Below are 19,034 nucleotides of genomic sequence, written 5' to 3' on the forward strand. Positions count from 1 at the left end.
CCGTGCATCCTTCTCCCTGCTCCATGTCTGGCCACTATCCCGCGTCCTGTTCTAGCACAGCTCGCCGGTGAACCTCTCGGCCCGACGAAAATCCTGGCCCGCGAGAAATCGATTGTAGCTCTCGGATTCCTCACCGACTCCTGGCCTGCGAGAACCTGCCCGTCGAGCTCCACGTGATACTCCCTTCCGACAGAGCACTCACCGGCTGTACCGCGTTGGCGGACGTAAACCCTAGAAGAGGCGCCCGTCGACGGGTCGTTTTATGGTCGTTTGGGGAGAGAGGTGTATGCTTTATAGGCACAGACGGGATGAGTTCATAACTTGTATACGATGGAGGGGCACAGCCGGAAAGAGTTCAGAATTTGTTCCCGTAACGATCGGTTCCCTTCCAAACTCGAAGAAGATGTTCTCGTACATGTTTTCCCAATCGGTTTCCTTGGGATGAGTTCATAACTTGTATACGATGGAGGGGCACAGCCGGAAAGAGTTCAGAATTTGCTCCCGTTACGATCGGTTCCCTTCCAAACTCGAAGAAGATGTTCTCGTACATGTTTTCCAATCGGTTTCCTTCACGAGCACGAACAGATCATGAGCGAACGTGAGCAGGAGAGACGGCGTACAAAGGCGCACTTTAGGTTGGACGAAAGCGCATTCAGACGGACCAAACCACGGAAACGTTAGCTCCTTTATTATTAGGTATAGATTGGCACGGTACGGTGGTCTGCTCGTTGGTTTCTTCTCTTTTTTGAATGAATGATCGTAATTCCTGATATATATTTTCTTCCATATTCTCACTCAAAATCTAGAATGGAACTTATTTGCTTTGAGTGTTATTTTGAGAAAAAAAAACTCAAATTTGATCTGGCTTCAAAAAAATTGGCCCAAATGTGCAGGATTCCATCTCACTGGAATTAATTTGCTTTATTTGGAGATAAAACTGTGCAAACTTGAAACTGAATGTGAAGTAAAATAACTCACTTTTGTATTAAATAAAAAGAGCAGCTCGGGACCTACGCGACGATGGATTTCTTGAGGCCAGCGCAGTGGTCTGCCACAGTTTCTCCTTCATTTTTTTCCATTTCAATTCGGAACGAGCGGTGCAGTGGCCTGCTGCGAAGGAGTCACCAAAGAACATTCTTTTTTAACAATTTGGGCACGGCACGGTTCTGATTTGAACGGCCAAATAAATTCTTTTTTGCAGTTTTTACACGGCACAGCCACTTCGATTTGACAGTTTCAGCATGGCATGGTTCAGCTTTTTGAGGTTTTGAACGGGCATGCGGCTACTTCTTTTCTGCAGTTTCTCTACGGCATGGCACGATTCTCCTTTTGTAGTTTTTGAACGGCCACGGTTTGCCCCAAACGGATACCACTAACGGAATTTAACGGCAGCACAAATCACAAGATCACATCCAACGATTCTAAGCCTATGCGTAGCTATCACCCTAGGTAGAAAATCCGCGTCGATATATATCCAAGACACCACAGAGAAATGAGTTTTGAACATCCAACTTACGAGAGACTATCCATGAGTAACAGCTGTTGAGATACATATCTTGTATACCGGATGTGTATCCTCTGTAGTTATTGTATAGCGATACATATCCTTGTATTTACTTTTGGGCCCGCCTCCTTCCTTGTATAGTCGAGAACGTGGCCTATATATGTACCGCCATATGCATCCGATCAATACATCGAGCATTGCATCTCCTTCTACATGGTATCAGACACCTCTTAGATCCTAAACCCTAGCCGCGCCGCCTCTCCTCTCCAGCCGCGCGCCGCCTCCTCTTCCCCACCATGTCCACCCCTAGCTCCAACCCCTTCGCCGACTCCTCCATCCCCGACCCCGGCCAACTCCGCGCCGTCGCCATCACCGATCATGTCCCCGTCAAGCTGTCCACCACCACCGCCAACTACCTCGCCTGGAAGACGTACTTCTACATCCTCTTCCGCGAGTACAACCTGCGTGATCACATCGACGGCACCGCCGACCTCCTCGCCTGCTACTCCGACTGGCTGGCCATCGACGCCACCATCATCCGCTGGCTCTTCCTCACCGTCTCGCCGGACATCTTCAAGACCGTCGTTCGGGAAGGCGATGATGCCCGCACGGTGTGGGGAAAGATCAACGGCCTCTTCACCAATAACAAGCTCCAACGTGTTGTCTTTTTGCAGCAGGAATTCTTCGGCACACCCCAGGGCGATCAAACCTTGGACGCCTACTGCCTGCGCCTCAAGGCCATCTCCGACGAGCTCCAGGACCTTGGGTTCCAGATTGGCGACGAGCTCCTCCTCTCCACCCTCACCGCCGGCCTCAACGAGGACCTCGGCAACGCCGCCTCCAACCTCACCCTCATGACCAACCCTACGTTCGAGCGGGCGGTCGACTACCTCCGGCTGGAGGAACGCCGGCTGAAGGGTGTGCGCACCCGGGCGGTTCACAACGCCCTATGGGCCAGCGGCAACAGCGTCCTTCCTCATGGCGGAGGAGCTCCACCGGCGCCCACCCCCGCCCCTCCACACCCTGCGCCTCAGCCGCAACAACACCAAGGAGGAGGGGGCGGTGGCCGTGGCCGTGGTGGTGGCCGCGGCGGTGGCAACAACGGTGGCCCCGACATCGTCGGTCCGCGCCCCGGGTACTCACACCCCACTCCGCCGTGGGCGGGCGGACACAACCCCTGGACGGGGGTCGTGCACGCCTACACCATGCCCGTTCCGCGCCCACCCGTCCCCGGCACCGTCGGCCCCTGTCCGCAGACGCACCAGGCCTTCATCGCCGCTCCACCGCAGGCTCCCGCCGGCCTGCCCTACGCTCCCGCCGGCCTGCCCTACGCTCCCGCCTACGGCGGCATGATGCCGCAGGCCCCGACGGCCCACTGGGACCCCGCGCTCTACACCGCCCTTCAGCACGCCCCCTCGCCGGGCGCTTACTCTGGCGGTGGCGATTGGTTCATGGACACCGGAGCCTCCGCACACATGGCTGCTCACCCGGGTAACCTTTCCACTTCATCTCCGACATCCACTTCCTCTCGCATCATCGTCGGTAACGGTGCTGGTCTTCCCATCTCTCATATTGGCTCCACTCCTTTCCCTTCTAATTCCACACCATTGTCTCTTAATAATGTCTTAGTTTCACCACATCTTGTTCAGAATTTAGTTTCCGTCAAAACTCTTTCTCGTGATAACTCTGTAACTGTGGAATTTGACGAGTTTGGTTTTTCTGTAAAGGACGCCCGTACCCGGATGGTTTTGCACCGCTGTGAGAGTCCCGGCGACCTATACCCCGTTCAGCCGTCTCCCTCCACTCACGCTGCACCTCGGGCGCTCTCTACCGGCGTCGACCTTTGGCACGCTCGTCTTGGCCATCCCAGCTCCACCTCGCTCCGCCAAATAATGAGAGGCTTTTCTTTTTCATGTAATAAACTGGCGGCTCACTCATGTGATGCCTGCCGACTAGGCAAACATGTTCGGCTTCCTTTTAGTACTTCATCCACAGTTGCATCTTTTCCTTTTCAATTACTTCATAGTGATGTATGGACGTCCCCTATACCGAGTCATTCTGGTTTTCTTTATTATCTAGTTATTCTCGATGATTTTTCTCACTTTGTCTGGACTTTTCCTCTTCGTAAGAAATCTGACGTCGCCTCAACACTCACCGCCTTTTATTCTTATGTGTCTACGCAGTTCGGTCGCCCCATCCTCGCCCTCCAAACTGACAACGGCAAGGAGTTCGACAACACCGCCATCCGCATCCTCCTCTCCACCCACGGCACCATATTCCGCCTAACTTGCCCATACACCTCCCAGCAGAACGGTCGCGCCGAGCGCGTCCTACGCACCCTTAATGACTGTGTCCGTACCCTCCTGTTCCACGCTCACATGCCCCCCCAGTTCTGGCCGGACGCCCTCTCCACCGCCACTCTCCTAGTCAACCTACGCCCGTGTCGCCCTCGCTGGAATTACACACCACATAACCTCCTGTTTGGCTCACCTCCCTCATACGACGGTCTCCGTATTTTCGGTTGTCGTTGTTTCCCTAGTACCGCTGCCATCACCCCTCATAAACTCGCACCTCGCTCCATTCCGTGTGTATTTCTCGGTTACCCGGCTAACACCAAAGGCTATCGTTGCTATGATCCGGTCTCTCACCGCGTCATCACGTCTCGGCACGTTTACTTTGACGAGCACTGTTTTCCCTTTGCACAGGAACAGGTGCGGACTTCTCTTCCCGCGACTGACAGTCCGCGGCGTCGCGGCCCTACCTTGGTGGAGGTCCCTGCGGTAGCGCCCCCGCGCGCTCCCTCTACTACAGCTGCGACGCCTCCCGTGACGCCCTCGAGCCCTGCCTCGGGCTCACACACGGCGCCCTCGAGCCCCGCCTCGGGCGCCACCGCCTCGCCCCAGACACCGCCCGCGTCGCCCTCGAGCACTGCCTCGGGCACCGCCGTGTCATCCTCGGGCACCGCTGCGTCCTCGACCGCGTCGCCCTCGAGCTCCAGCTCGGGCGATGCCTCGCCTCCAGCCCCACCTCCGCCTCCTCCAGCACCGGCGATGGGCCCCCTCACGCGCGCCCGCGCGGGGATTCGCGTCCCGAGTACGCGGTACCCCTCGGACGAGTACGTCTGCACCGCGTCGACTTCCGCGCCTTCCCCAGTCCTACCACCGCCCCTGCCCGCCTCTGCCCGGGCTGCTCTTCGCGACCCGCAGTGGTTTGCGGCCATGCATGATGAGTTCGACGCCCTGCAGCGGAACCAGACATGGACGCTTGTTCCCCGCCCCCCTCACGCCAACATCATCACCGGGAAGTGGGTCTTCAAGCACAAGTTCCATCCGGACGGTACCCTCGACCGCCACAAGGCGTGGTGGGTGGTTCGCGGCTTTCGCCAGCGCGCCGGCGTCGACTTCACCGACACCTTCGCCCTGGTCGTCAAGCCCGGGACGATCCGCACCATTCTTCAGCTCGCGGTCTCCCGCGCATGGCCCGTGCATCAGATGGACGTCTCCAACGCCTTTCTTCACGGCCATCTCGAGGAGCAGGTCTTCTGCCAGCAGCCCACTGGGTTCGTCGACAGCGCCCACCCCGACCACGTGTGCCTGCTCTCGCGCTCGTTATACGGGCTCAAGCAGGCCCCACGCGCCTGGTACCAGCGCATCGCAGCGTTTCTTCACCAACTCGGCTTCCGCTCCACCCGCTCCGATGCATCGCTGTTCGTGTACAACAATGGCGCCACCACCGCGTACCTGCTGCTCTACGTCGACGACATCATCTTAACGGCCAGCTCCACGGACCTACTACGCCAGCTCACCGACCGTCTTCGCGCTGAGTTCGCCCTCAAGGACTTGGGGCCTCTGCACTACTTCCTCGGCATCGAGGTCGTCCGTCGCACCGACGGATTCTTCCTTCATCAGCGCAAATACGCCCATGAGCTCCTGGACCGCGCCGGTATGCTTAATTGCAAACCCGCGGCCACGCCTGTCGACACGAAGTCCAAGCTCTCCGCCACAGACGGTTCCTTGGCCACGGACGCATCATCTTACCGCTCCATCGTCGGTGCCCTGCAGTACCTCACCTTGGCTCGCCCCGAGCTGCAGTATGCTGTTCAGCAGGTGTGCCTTCACATGCACGCTCCGCGGGATCCTCATTGGGCTGCGGTCAAGCGGATCCTCCGCTACATTCGTGGTACCATGGACTTCGGTCTTTCTCTCCACGCCTCCACCGCCACGGACATCGTCGCCTACTCGGACGCCGATTGGGCAGGCTGCCCCGACACGCGTCGCTCCACGTCTGGCTACTGCGTCTACTTCGGCCCCTCGCTCATCTCCTGGTCGTCTAAGCGACAGCCCACGGTATCTCGCTCCAGCGCCGAATGCGGTGACCCAGCGTACCACTGCATGGTGTAGTACACAAGTCGTTGACATAACACAAGTGAAACACCGTTCCACCCATATTACATCCCTCAGAGTGGTACAACAGAAACATATGCGAGTCCAAGGTATGTCTATAGAAGTACACACGAACTGTTTACATAAGATTAACACAACCTCCTACTTTACAGTGAGGTAAAACTTCAAATAAAGCTCCAGAAGAACGACTCGTAGTATATCTGATTGCTAACTCTAGCTTAAGAGCTACTTGGCTTGCTATAGAATTCTAGCTACTTAGGTGCTAGGATTAGGGAAATGTTCCCTTCTATTAATAGTCTAAGTTTCCACTCTAACTGATGCAGAAGTTGACTCCATTGACTTCGTTGATTGGCTTCTTCATCTTGTTGCAGTTAACTCCTTTGTCTTCGAGTTCCACGGTAGTTTCTCCTTCGGTGCATTGCTCTAAGAAGGGGGTTCAAACGAGATAGAATGAGTACGAGCGTACTCAGCAAGTTCATATTAGGAAATATGTGTATCATGCACTAGCTACAGCCATACACCAGAAAGTCATAGGCCAATGCAAGTTTTTGTAATCATTTCTTCAAAAGGTTTATTTTATTCTGAAAACTATGCCCGTCAGTCTTCACAGGTTGACTAGAACTTCGTGGAGTTCCTTTCCTGCCGCGTTCAGCGATTCCCTTCCCGAACAGGGAGTGACAAATACAATTCTTGATACCCTCTGCAGAGGTGCGTTACTTTACCCCACAAGAGATCTTAACCATGTTGCCGGCCGAGAGTATGTCCCCGTCCACACTTCCTTTGGTGTGAGGCCCAAAGATAAGATCCAAGCCAATCACCGCCTTCTCCGCGACCACCAAACCCACCCTTTGGTCCCACCGTACACCTCCAGGAGACTTCCCCCGATAATACGGCTTTACTCATGGTGTACTCCGGACAATCCCTCATAGATCGTTGAGCTTATCATCACTAATGGATGGGGATTTAAAAGGATTTCCCAACCTATTGCGGTAGTGCCTCCAGCACCCCACCAGCTCTCCGATCCGTTGGCGTGCAGAAGGGAAAAGATACAGCTGACTTCCCCAGAGCCATTATAGATCTTATGGATAACGCGATATGTACGGCGCTAGAATCACTGGACGGCATTGGTAATTAATCCTAGGGTGATATAACCCATTGCAATGGAACCTCCACCATATCAACACATACCATGGTTCCATTGCCCACCACATAGTCATATTCATAATTGTAAAATAATATTTGCTTTTCAATGCATGAGTGATAAGTATAGTACTTTGCATATAGTTTGATAAAAATAATCAAATGACATGAGCAAGCGATGAACTTGCCTTTCTTGACTGCAAGATTATGCAAGCAAAAGCTTCGGTACGTGATAACTCCAAATGCTGAAATACCATCATCGTCCGGTAAGGACAATGTTTAAAGAACTGGCAAAGATGCTATAATGCATAGTATGAGATGCAATCGTCCCGAGCGTAATCTAACCTCGATGATTTAGGATGGATGAGTTGTAAAGATTTCTTTAGGGTTGGTTGCACTTTTATAATTGTTCTCAAACAAGGTTCTTATTAGGGTTTGGTTATATTAGTATCATAATCAAGTGATATAAGACATCATAACAATTATACACATAAAGAATAGTGGTGAAATAATATATAAAGAACAGTTGTCAATTTTAAGTTCTACAGAACATGGTTGATGATTACTTATATTATACTTTAAAAGAATAACTTTTGAAGAACATGTTGTTTAAGAAATAATGAGTATTTCAAAGAAGGATTAAGCTTCTAAGGTTTGATTGACATTTGTACTTCAAAAGAATAACTTTTGAAGAACAGGTTAAATAAGAATATGAACTATTATATATAGGAGCTATGGCTTTCTAGGGTTTACTATTGAATTCATTTAGTTCACTAATAGGAACTAGTTGGGTTCTTTAAGTCGAATGGGTTTATATGTAGTAAGTATTGATAGGGTTATTACCATGGTTTCCCATATACATCATATTAAAGGATGGTTATTTAAGATGGTTCTATAAATTAGCTATTAGGGTTTACTATGGTTTTACAATGGCTTTACTAAATAGTCTCTGATGGTTTCTAAGCTAAGTGGCTTATTATTTCCTAAGTAGGGTTTAGTTGATTAGGAGCATGTAATGTAATTTGCTACACAATGTTGGTATTAGGGTTTATTATTATGGTGCTACTAAATTATGATGGTTGAGGTTGATCCTAATGGTATGGTATATCGGATTGATGATCAATGGTGCTAACAAGTGGTAACAGGTTAGGGTTTATATCTAGGTGATACTAGTGAATCATATAGGTTTTTAATTAAGAATAGGAACATGAAATGACAATCTCATGTGACTTGGTTTATGCTAATGGATCATGAGCATGCATTCAATTGTTGCTTATTAAGGTTCTATATGTAAAGTTGAAGTGGCTATGTTCACATGGGCTAAACCCCTAGGGTTTTAGGATTTCAACTATTTAGGATGAACACATAAAATAATGGGATCAATGTCTTACTCAAATTGAAACTAGGGTTTCTAAGTTATGGTACAACTCCTAAAATGATGATTGACAATATAGGGGTGGTAACTAATTACTTTGAATCAAAATTAGTAATGGTTTAACATTATATTAATTTTCCACAAGAATTAATAATTAGAGTAACTCCTATTTTAGTTTAATTAAGAATCAGGTTTAATAATTGTTATTAGGGTTTAAAATAATTAACTTGTTAACTAAAGATGTTTGAGTAAATAAGTTTTGATTTACCAAAATAATATTGGCTTATAATATTTTCTTGAGTTATTACTATTTAAATAAAATAGAAAATAGTAATTTGCAATTAGGGTTTATGAATTACCACTAATAATTAAGTTAATGCAAATATGGTAAATAAAATTAATCTTAACATTTTACTTGGTTACTGAATAATTAAAATTTAATTTTTATAACTTCACTAATTATTGAATTAAAATTGTATTTTAAATAATTGAAATGACATAATTTATAAGGTTAAAAATAAGTGAAATTTTATTTTGACACACATTTTTGTTTTATATTTTATTTGAGTAGAGTTTATTTTTATGAGTATTTTGATATATTATTTGCATTTTTCTGAGTTGAAATGAATTTTCTAGAATTTTGCAAAGTTTCAGTAATTTTCTGGAATTTGAAATAAAGTAAAAATACTAAACATACCGGTTCGTTTCTAGTCTGAGACACTGACTAGTGGGGTCAAGTTACACGTCGACTGCCACGTTGGCGTGGACCAGTCAAAATGGACTGAGGTCGTTGACCTCACCGACGTTTAAACGCCGGCGGCCAGAGCACGGTGGCGCCGCCGATTTAGGGTTCCCCGGGATGCGCGGCTAGGTGTTTCTGAACGAGCACAACTAGACGAATCGAATGGTGGTGATGGTTTAGCGAGGGGATCACCGGAGCTACGCCGGCGACCATGCCCTGCGGTGGTGCTCTCCGGCGAGAATCGAATCGGACGCTACAGATGATTCTAGGATGCGAGATCTAGCTCTACAGATGAGTATGCTCACCCTGAAGCTCAAGGTATGGACGGCTCCGGCGATGGTCGACGGAGACGACGGCGATTGGCGATTTCCCGGCGATGTGCCGCAGAAGGGAACGCCGAAATTGACCCGCTTCCTTGCTCCCCTGGATGCTGGGCTCCTCCCAGATGCTCCTTGAGTCCAGGCGCTCCTCCTGGACCACGCGCCGGAGGCTGGGGTGACCTCCTCCGTCGGCTTCGTCTTCGACTCCGGCGATAGAGAGTGGATGAGCGGGAGAGATAGGGAGCGTCTAAGTAGCAATGGAGTGGTGGAGGTGAACAAGAAGTGCACGGCGCTGCTCTCCACCTATTTATAGGCCAAGGGAAACCCTGTGGCCTCGACACGGCGACGGCCATGGTGGAGAGGTGGCGGTCTCTGGAAGCTTCTAGCTGGCAAGGATCTCCTCGTCCGCGGATAAGCTCGGACGCGAGAGATATTGGGCGCGGTTCTGAGAGGTCTGACGACGTCCGGGGTAAGCTTATCGACGACGAGATCGTGGCCTACTGGCTCCGCCGCGCTGTCGAGCTCGGAGACGACGACGGCGAAGTCATTTCTCCACGCACGATTTTTAAAGCAAGCGAAACGGTATTTGGACGTGGGCTGGACTGCTTCTGGGCTTCAACGTGGGCTGCTCTTTGGGTTGTAGAGGTGGTGCTGGTCTGGGCTCTTCTTGGGCTGCGCGGCCGTGTGAGCTTTCTCTCTTTTTCTCTCTTTTCTATTTTCTGTTTTTATTTTCTGTTTTGAATTTGTTAGTTGAATTCAAATTTGAATTCTGTTTTGTTTTTGCAAGTTCTAAAACATTTGAATTTCCATATCACTTGATAATAGTGGTTACTGCATGGTTTTATTTTAAAACAAATATTTAATCTTTTATTAGTTTTGTGTTTTAGTGAGGTGCATTTGAAAATAGATATGGCTTAAGGGTTTGTCTCAATTTATTTTTATTTAGAAACCAAACCTATTTTAATTGGTTTGAAATTTAGAACATGTGCATGGTGAACACAGTTTATTTTTCTAGTGCTTAACCATAGAGATCATTCACATATAATTTAATTATGGCTAGGGTTTAACAAATAGTAAAGGAAATGGAATTGGTTCATGATTTTATGTGATGGATAGTTCTTAAGTTTTAAGAAGATGATTTGGATATTGGTTTCACTTTACTCACCAAATGGCATTTAGTTCTAAAGTATGTATGGCTTGGCTTATACTTGTGATCTATGATACACAAGTTAGGAAACAATATTTTATGTAGATTGGTTCTATATGACAAGGTTTATGGTTTTGGGAATACTTCACTATTTGAAGTAGGAAATAGGCATGATGCATGGCAGGGTTCTACCTATAATCCAAAGTAATCCATGGGTTGGATTTCAGACTTGGTCTAGGGTTTTAGTAGTGATCACCAATGTGATACACCACTAGGTTTAGGATGTAAGCAATAGTTAGGTTATGTTTAATTGACTAGGATTACTCCTCTACACAAGGCATGAGGATTGGTTTGGGATTAACTACTAGTGATATACTTATTATTTTATGTGATAGATGAGATCTATTAATAACATGGGTTTAACTGATCATCTATATCTACAAGGTATAATCATGCATTAGACAATATCCACTTATTCCTCACTAATCACTCTTTATCATTCCTCTCATCTCACTCACTTAGATTCTTAGGGTTTCTAATTAATACCTAATTGTGATGATTATGGAATTGGTTTACTAAGGTCCTTCTCAAGAGATAATGATATGATCCTCTAAATATATGGTTTGCCTAGGGATCCTACCTTGCAATATTCTGTAGCTTGTTCTTCAGGAAATCTGATAAACCTTCTTCTTGTGGTATGCCTCCACCTCCTAGCTTCTTCATCTTGATCCTAGCTAATTCATATGGAGTGGCTCTATGTGTTTGTTCCCATGTATCATGGTACTTGATGAGCAAATGGATGAAGGGTGTGGCTCTATTTATAGGCTTGGGCAAGCTCTAGTATCATGACACATAGGTGGTGACTCTTGTGTTGGTTTGATGAGTAAGGTGCTTGGGTGTCATGCCCTCATCCATAGCAATCCTTTGAGCATGAGGTGACAAAGCTTGGAAAGCAAGTCATGTAGATATTTTCATCCCATGTGGCATGATCCTTATCCCCTCATATGATTTATTTTTGGATAGCCAAGTGGCATTTGCTACTAAGTATCTTGTGGATGGTTTTATTATTGTTGATGAGTCACTATATCATATTGGATTGGATTTATATTATAATATTGGTGAAAAGGTTAAAATTGAAGGTTATTCCTCAAATTTGGATAGTTGGTGTTTGATTTCACCAAGGCATGATCATATGAGTTCCAAAATGCTCATAGTTAGTTTGATTCAAATAGTTTGAACTATAAATCGTAATGTAAATGGATTTAGTTTTATGATATTCCATATACTTAATAAGTTATGATTTAAATAAGAATGTGTGGCTTTTATGCACTTTAGACCCTGTGATTTACCTTATTTATTAATAAGTTTAGAAGTGAATTAAATTACACACAAAAGTAGTTGCTAACTTTGAAGTGTTAATAAGTTAGTGTTTGATTCTTAAAGAATGTGTTATTGTAAGGAATGTCATGTTGATATCCTTTATAAGATCTTATAGTTGACCCTTACTTAAGGTGTTGTTTGTTGTAAAACTAATTCCATTTGATCTAATCCATAGATCAAATCATCTCTACCCAAAATAAGGTTTTAGCAAAGATCACAGTGAAGTTTATAGCGCTTGACTTGATGATCTACTTCAGTTCCAGCAAGTCAAGTGAAACTTGATTCTGTGGTAAGTTTTATTTGAAGCGAAAATTCCCCGGATTTTCTATGCATGAATGCAATGCACACTTTGGTGTTCTCTTATTTTATTGCCTCTAAACCTGGGATATTACAGCCTCTCCCCCTTAAATTGAACTTCGTCCCGAAGTTCGAACGCTCTCATGTTTCGGAAGGTTGAAATGTCTTGAACAGATCACCATCCTTCAACTCCATGGTGATCACACTAGATATAGTGGAATATATCCCTTGTCCAGATCCTTCCTGGAGTCTTCTGATGTCTGGCACTGTTACTGCCTTCTATTCTATGATTTCTTCCAACACTCTAAGCTTATCGGCTTACTTTCCAAAGATTCCTGGATTAGGACATCTTATGGTGTTAAGGGACTTTACTAATGGTTGTGGTGACATCTTCCTATTTGGGTACTCAAATCTTGGTTCTACCAGCTGTGGTAATCCAGCTGCGGTGTAATATGGCACTATGGTGTACCAGCTGCGATGTCCAAACCTTAATTCTAAAAGATCTATTTAAGGTAGGGTATTGTTTTCCCTTACTACCATAACGAAAGTAATGGTACTTAGTAAGGTATTTACAATAGGCATGTCCTGGTTGTTTAGTCCTACGAATGGATTAGACTCATTTAGTCCATCCAATCATGGCTTCTAGTTTATACTAGTTATCTTCCCTTTGGTTTCTTTAGGTTCCATGAAAGGAATCTTTCTAATAGGCTTATGTTTTGGTATGATTAATACCTTCAGTCTTTTGTTTTCTTAGGCTTTGATTGTCCTCCGATAACTTCTTCATCCATTTTCATTATCTTGGACTTACTTGAGTTCTCTTGGTTTCGAGTAATTACAATTACCAACTCAAGTTAAGGTCTAACCCTTACTTCCTCGAGATATGAACCTCGGCTTCTGGTCTGACATCCTCCTGAGAGTACTTTTATATGGGTACTTCCCAACAACCTTATAAAAATAAGATCGGACTTCCTCTCAGTTCAGACCTTTTTCTCCATCTATCACACTACCAATAATATCTTAATACTTCTCCTTCAGCTTTCCTCTCCCCCTTGGAGTTTACTAATGATCTTCAAACTCCTTTTCTTCTCATCATTAAACTCCAAGGTTAGGTAGTTGGTTTAAGTCTGGTTTATATTTTGTACCTTTCTAAAGTCTCACGAAGACTTCTTTGCGGTGTATCCACACAGTTGTGGATATCCGATGTGAATCCTCCGACTAAATATTTACCAACTACGAGATACCGGCTGTGAAATACTAGCTGCGGAATCCCCCTTTCTTTTAGGGTAAAGAAATGTTCAGGTTGTGGGCTATCTGGTACCAGCTGCAGACTATCTAGCACCAGGTGTTGCTTATTGGATACCAGTTGTGACTATGTTATGGTTTTAGGCAATATCTACCTACCAGCTGTGGCTACTTACATAGTTTTAGATAAGAAATACCTCACTTCACATTCTTTCTCTTCATGGTTATCCTATATCAGCTGCGGTCTTATTATACCAGCTACGACTTCACTTGTCTATCTTCCTTCTTCTAGGGTTTGTTTTGCAAGAAAACCACTTGTTGACACTATGAAAATAGTATTGTAATTGACTTCACTTGCATTCCCTTCTTCTTAGAATGAATACAGCTCTACTTCTACTGCTCCATATTCACTATTTTTCTCACTTTCATGGTACTTCCATGTTGAAATACTCCTCGATTAAGGATAGAAATGAGTTTTAATTGGTCCTTCCTTCAAATTGTTGTGGTTGCTTCCCACAATTTTTACTTCCTTCTTCAAGTGAACCTTCATTTTGTCTTCAAAAACTTCAGAATTCGTCACTTCCTCACACGAATACCTTTACCCTCTAGACCTATAACATCAAGTAAGAGCTTGATATTGCAACATGCATTTGCATATCAAATTCAAACTTCATGTATGGATCTAGTCAAACAATGAAAATCCAATAAAATCCAGTAAAATCCAGCTTTGTGCTTATAATACACATCATTATATGCCTGAATATAATAATTGGGTAAGACATCCCTAAACATCAGGATCAGATGTGTAGTATATAACACCACATAAGATAGGTTTAGGTTGTGATACTTAGCACAATACGTGAATTTCTACTAGTGGTCTCAACATTTATCTTAATTGCACATTTGCAATGAGACAAACTTGAAACAAAATGGCCTAGGATAGTTGGAATTAACCTAGTTTTCTTTGGAAGTACTAACAAAACAGTATACCAAATATATGTGCTATTGAGGACTACTTCCTATAATACAATTAGTTCTAACATGTCTACTCTAAACACATGATTGTTTAGAATATACCACCTATAACTCTAGGATTTCTCTATGTGATATGCTCTAAATAAGCCTTCTTCAAATTAAGGACTATGGATCTAACATTCTTGGTACAGTTATTAGGATTTTAAGGCCTAAGCTTTCGAACTATTCCCTAAATCCTACTCCTTATCATCCTTTTGTTATCGTACTTATGATGTTCTACTCCATCATACCATGATTCTCAAGTGAATCATATATGAGTACCTAGTTTATTATTGAAAGTAGACTCATGTAACTCCTATCACTCTTCCTTACCTCGTATGATTGACTCATCATAGACATATACTACCTTGTATAACTTATCTCCCTTACTTAACATCAGTCATTTGACATTTTTAATGACTCTTACTTAACTATAACTTGCATTGGTATACTTCTTCCAATAGGATATCTTCCTTATGGTTGTATCCTCTCTTTGGACTACCATGTATTGTATACCAACTGTGGTCTACTACCACCAATTATCTTAAGCTTCAATGGTGTTCTAATTATTTGGAATGAAGTCAGATAACTAACTAACTTTACTAAAGAAAGATAGATAAGAAAGATTGACTCAAGTGTGTCAGGATTATTCTCAAGTGAATACCCATCTCAAGTCAAAAGAATAGTTGGTTTGGCTAAGACAACTTCCTATAGACACTACCAAACCTATAGGTCTCCTTTAAAGGGTTTTAATCCTAGGGTCAAAGCATTTGCTCTGATACCAGCTGCGGTGACCCAGCGTACCACTGCATGGTGTAGTACACAAGTCGTTGACATAACACAAGTGAAACACCGTTCCACCCATATTACATCCCTCAGAGTGGTACAACAGAAACATATGCGAGTCCAAGGTATGTCTATAGAAGTACACACGAACTGTTTACATAAGATTAACACAACCTCCTACTTTACAGTGAGGTAAAACTTCAAATAAAGCTCCAGAAGAACGACTCGTAGTATATCTGATTGCTAACTCTAGCTTAAGAGCTACTTGGCTTGCTATAGAATTCTAGCTACTTAGGTGCTAGGATTAGGGAAATGTTCCCTTCTATTAATAGTCTAAGTTTCCACTCTAGCTGATGCGAAGTTGACTCCATTGACTTCGTTGATTGGCTTCTTCATCTTGTTGCGGTTAACTCCTTTGTCTTCGAGTTCCACGGTAGTTTCTCCTTCGGTGCATTGCTCTAAGAAGGGGTTCAAACGAGATAGAATGAGTACGAGCGTACTCAGCAAGTTCATATTAGGAAATATGTGTATCATGCACTAGCTACAGCCATAGACCAGAAAGTCATAGGCCAATGCAAGTTTTTGTAATCATTTCTTCAAAAGGTTTATTTTATTCTGAAAACTATGCCCGTCAGTCTTCACAGGTTGACTAGAACTTCGTGGAGTTCCTTTCTGCCCGCGTTCGCAGTTCCCTTCCTAACAGGAGTGACAGTCACAATTCTTGATACCCTCTGCAGAGGTGCGTTACTTTACCCCACAAGAGATCTTAACCATGTTGCCGGCCGAGAGTATGTCCCCGTCCACACTTCCTTTGGTGTGAGGCCCAGTATAAGATCCAAGCCAATCACTGCCTTCTCCGCGACCCTGCAAACCCACCCTTTTGTCCAACCGTACACCTCCAGTAGACTTCCCCCGATAATACGGCTTTACTCATGGTGTACTCCGGACAATCCCTCATAGATCGTTGAGCTTATCATCACTAATGGATGGGGATTTAAAAGGATTTCCCAACCTATTGCGGTAGTGCCTCCAGCACCCCACCAGCTCTCCGATCCGTTGGCGTGCAGAAGGGAAAAGATACAGCTGACTTCCCCAGAGCCATTATAGATCTTATGGATAACGCGATATGTACGGCGCTAGAATCACTGGACGGCATTGGTAATTAATCCTAGGGTGATATAACCCATTGCAATGGAACCTCCACTATATCAACACATACCATGGTTCCATTGCCCACCACATAGTCATATTCATAATTGTAAAATAATATTTGCTTTTCAATGCATGAGTGATAAGTATAGTACTTTGCATATAGTTTGATAAAAATAATCAAATGACATGAGCAAGCGATGAACTTGCCTTTCTTGACTGCAAGATTATGCAGGCAAAAGCTTCGGTACGTGATAACTCCAAATGCTGAAATACCATCATCGTCCGGTAAGGACAATGTTTAAAGAACTGGCAAAGATGCTATAATGCATAGTATGAGATGCAATCGTCCCGAGCGTAATCTAACCTCGATGATTTAGGATGGATGAGTTGTAAAGATTTCTTTAGGGTTGGTTGCACTTTTATAATTGTTCTCAAACAAGGTTCTTATTAGGGTTTGGTTATATTAGTATCATAATCAAGTGATATAAGACATCATAACAATTATACACATAAAGAATAGTGGTGAAATAATATATAAAGAACAGTTGTCAATTTTAAGTTCTACAGAACATGGTTGATGATTACTTATATTATACTTTAAAAGAATAACTTTTGAAGAACATGTTGTTTAAGAAATAATGAGTATTTCAAAGAAGGATTAAGCTTCTAAGGTTTGATTGACATTTGTACTTCAAAAGAATAACTTTTGAAGAACAGGTTAAATAAGAATATGAACTATTATATATAGGAGCTATGGCTTTCTAGGGTTTACTATTGAATTCATTTAGTTCACTAATAGGAACTAGTTGGGTTCTTTAAGTCGAATGGGTTTATATGTAGTAAGTATTGATAGGGTTATTACCATGGTTTCCCATATACATCATATTAAAGGATGGTTATTTAAGATGGTTCTATAAATTAGCTATTAGGGTTTACTATGGTTTTACAATGGCTTTACTAAATAGTCTCTGATGGTTTCTAAGCTAAGTGGCTTATTATTTCCTAAGTAGGGTTTAGTTGATTAGGAGCATGTAATGTAATTTGCTACACAATGTTGGTATTAGGGTTTATTATTATGGTGCTACTAAATTATGATGGTTGAGGTTGATCCTAATGGTATGGTATATCGGATTGATGATCAATGGTGCTAACAAGTGGTAACAGGTTAGGGTTTATATCTAGGTGATACTAGTGAATCATATAGGTTTTTAATTAAGAATAGGAACATGAAATGGCAATCTCATGTGACTTGGTTTATGCTAATGGATCATGAGCATGCATTCAATTGTTGCTTATTAAGGTTCTATATGTAAAGTTGAAGTGGCTATGTTCACATGGGCTAAACCCCTAGGGTTTTAGGATTTCAACTATTTAGGATGAACACATAAAATAATGGGATCAATGTCTTACTCAAATTGAAACTAGGGTTTCTAAGTTATGGTACAACTCCTAAAATGATGATTGACAATATAGGGGTGGTAACTAATTACTTTGAATCAAAATTAGTAATGGTTTAACATTATATTAATTTTCCACAAGAATTAATAATTAGAGTAACTCCTATTTTAGTTTAATTAAGAATCAGGGTTTAATAATTGTTATTAGGGTTTAAAATAATTAACTTGTTAACTAAAGATGTTTGAGTAAATAAGTTTTGATTTACCAAAATAATATTGGCTTATAATATTTTCTTGAGTTATTACTATTTAAATAAAATAGAAAATAGTAATTTGCAATTAGGGTTTATGAATTACCACTAATAATTAAGTTAATGCAAATATGGTAAATAAAATTAATCTTAACATTTTACTTGGTTACTGAATAATTAAAATTTAATTTTTATAACTTCACTAATTATTGAATTAAAATTGTATTTTAAATAATTGAAATGACATAATTTATAAGGTTAAAAATAAGTGAAATTTTATTTTGACACACATTTTTGTTTTATATTTTATTTGAGTAGAGTTTATTTTTATGAGTATTTTGATATATTATTTGCATTTTTCTGAGTTGAAATGAATTTTCTAGAATTTTGCAAAGTTTCAGTAATTTTCTGGAATTTGAAATAAAGTAAAAATACTAAACATACCGGTTCGTTTCTAGTCTGAGACACTGACTAGTGGGGTCAAGTTACACGTCGACTGCCACGTTGGCGTGGACCAGTCAAAATGGACTGAGGTCGTTGACCTCACCGACGTTAAACGCGCCGGCGGGGAGCACGGTGGCGCCGCCGATTTAGGGTTCCCCGGGATGCGCGGCTAGGTGTTTCTGAACGAGCACAACTAGACGAATCGAATGGTGGTGATGGTTTAGCGAGGGGATCACCGGAGCTACGCCGGCGACCATGCCCTGCGGTGGTGCTCTCCGGCGAGAATCGAATCGGACGCTACAGATGATTCTAGGATGCGAGATCTAGCTCTACAGATGAGTATGCTCACCCTGAAGCTCAAGGTATGGACGGCTCCGGCGATGGTCGACGGAGACGACGGCGATTGGCGATTTCCCGGCGATGTGCCGCAGAAGGGAACG

At 43.7% G+C, this 19,034-nt stretch overlaps 1 protein-coding gene across 1 annotated transcript; it reads left to right on the top strand.

The window, feature by feature from the left end:
• The first annotated feature begins 1,800 nt into the window (after window positions 1-1,800).
• Window positions 1,801-18,767, top strand: LOC139834964 (uncharacterized). The gene is made up of 6 exons (XM_071824899.1): window positions 1,801-2,995; window positions 3,134-3,249; window positions 3,688-3,855; window positions 4,245-4,604; window positions 4,711-5,850; window positions 18,609-18,767. Exons 1-6 carry the CDS (start codon window positions 1,801-1,803, stop codon window positions 18,765-18,767), a joined length of 3,138 nt encoding a protein of 1,045 aa, XP_071681000.1.
• The last annotated feature ends 267 nt before the right edge of the window (window positions 18,768-19,034 follow it).

The sequence above is a fragment of the Lolium perenne genome, chromosome 1 (genome assembly GCF_019359855.2).
Source record: "Lolium perenne isolate Kyuss_39 chromosome 1, Kyuss_2.0, whole genome shotgun sequence".
NCBI classification, from domain to species: domain Eukaryota; kingdom Viridiplantae; phylum Streptophyta; class Magnoliopsida; order Poales; family Poaceae; genus Lolium; species Lolium perenne.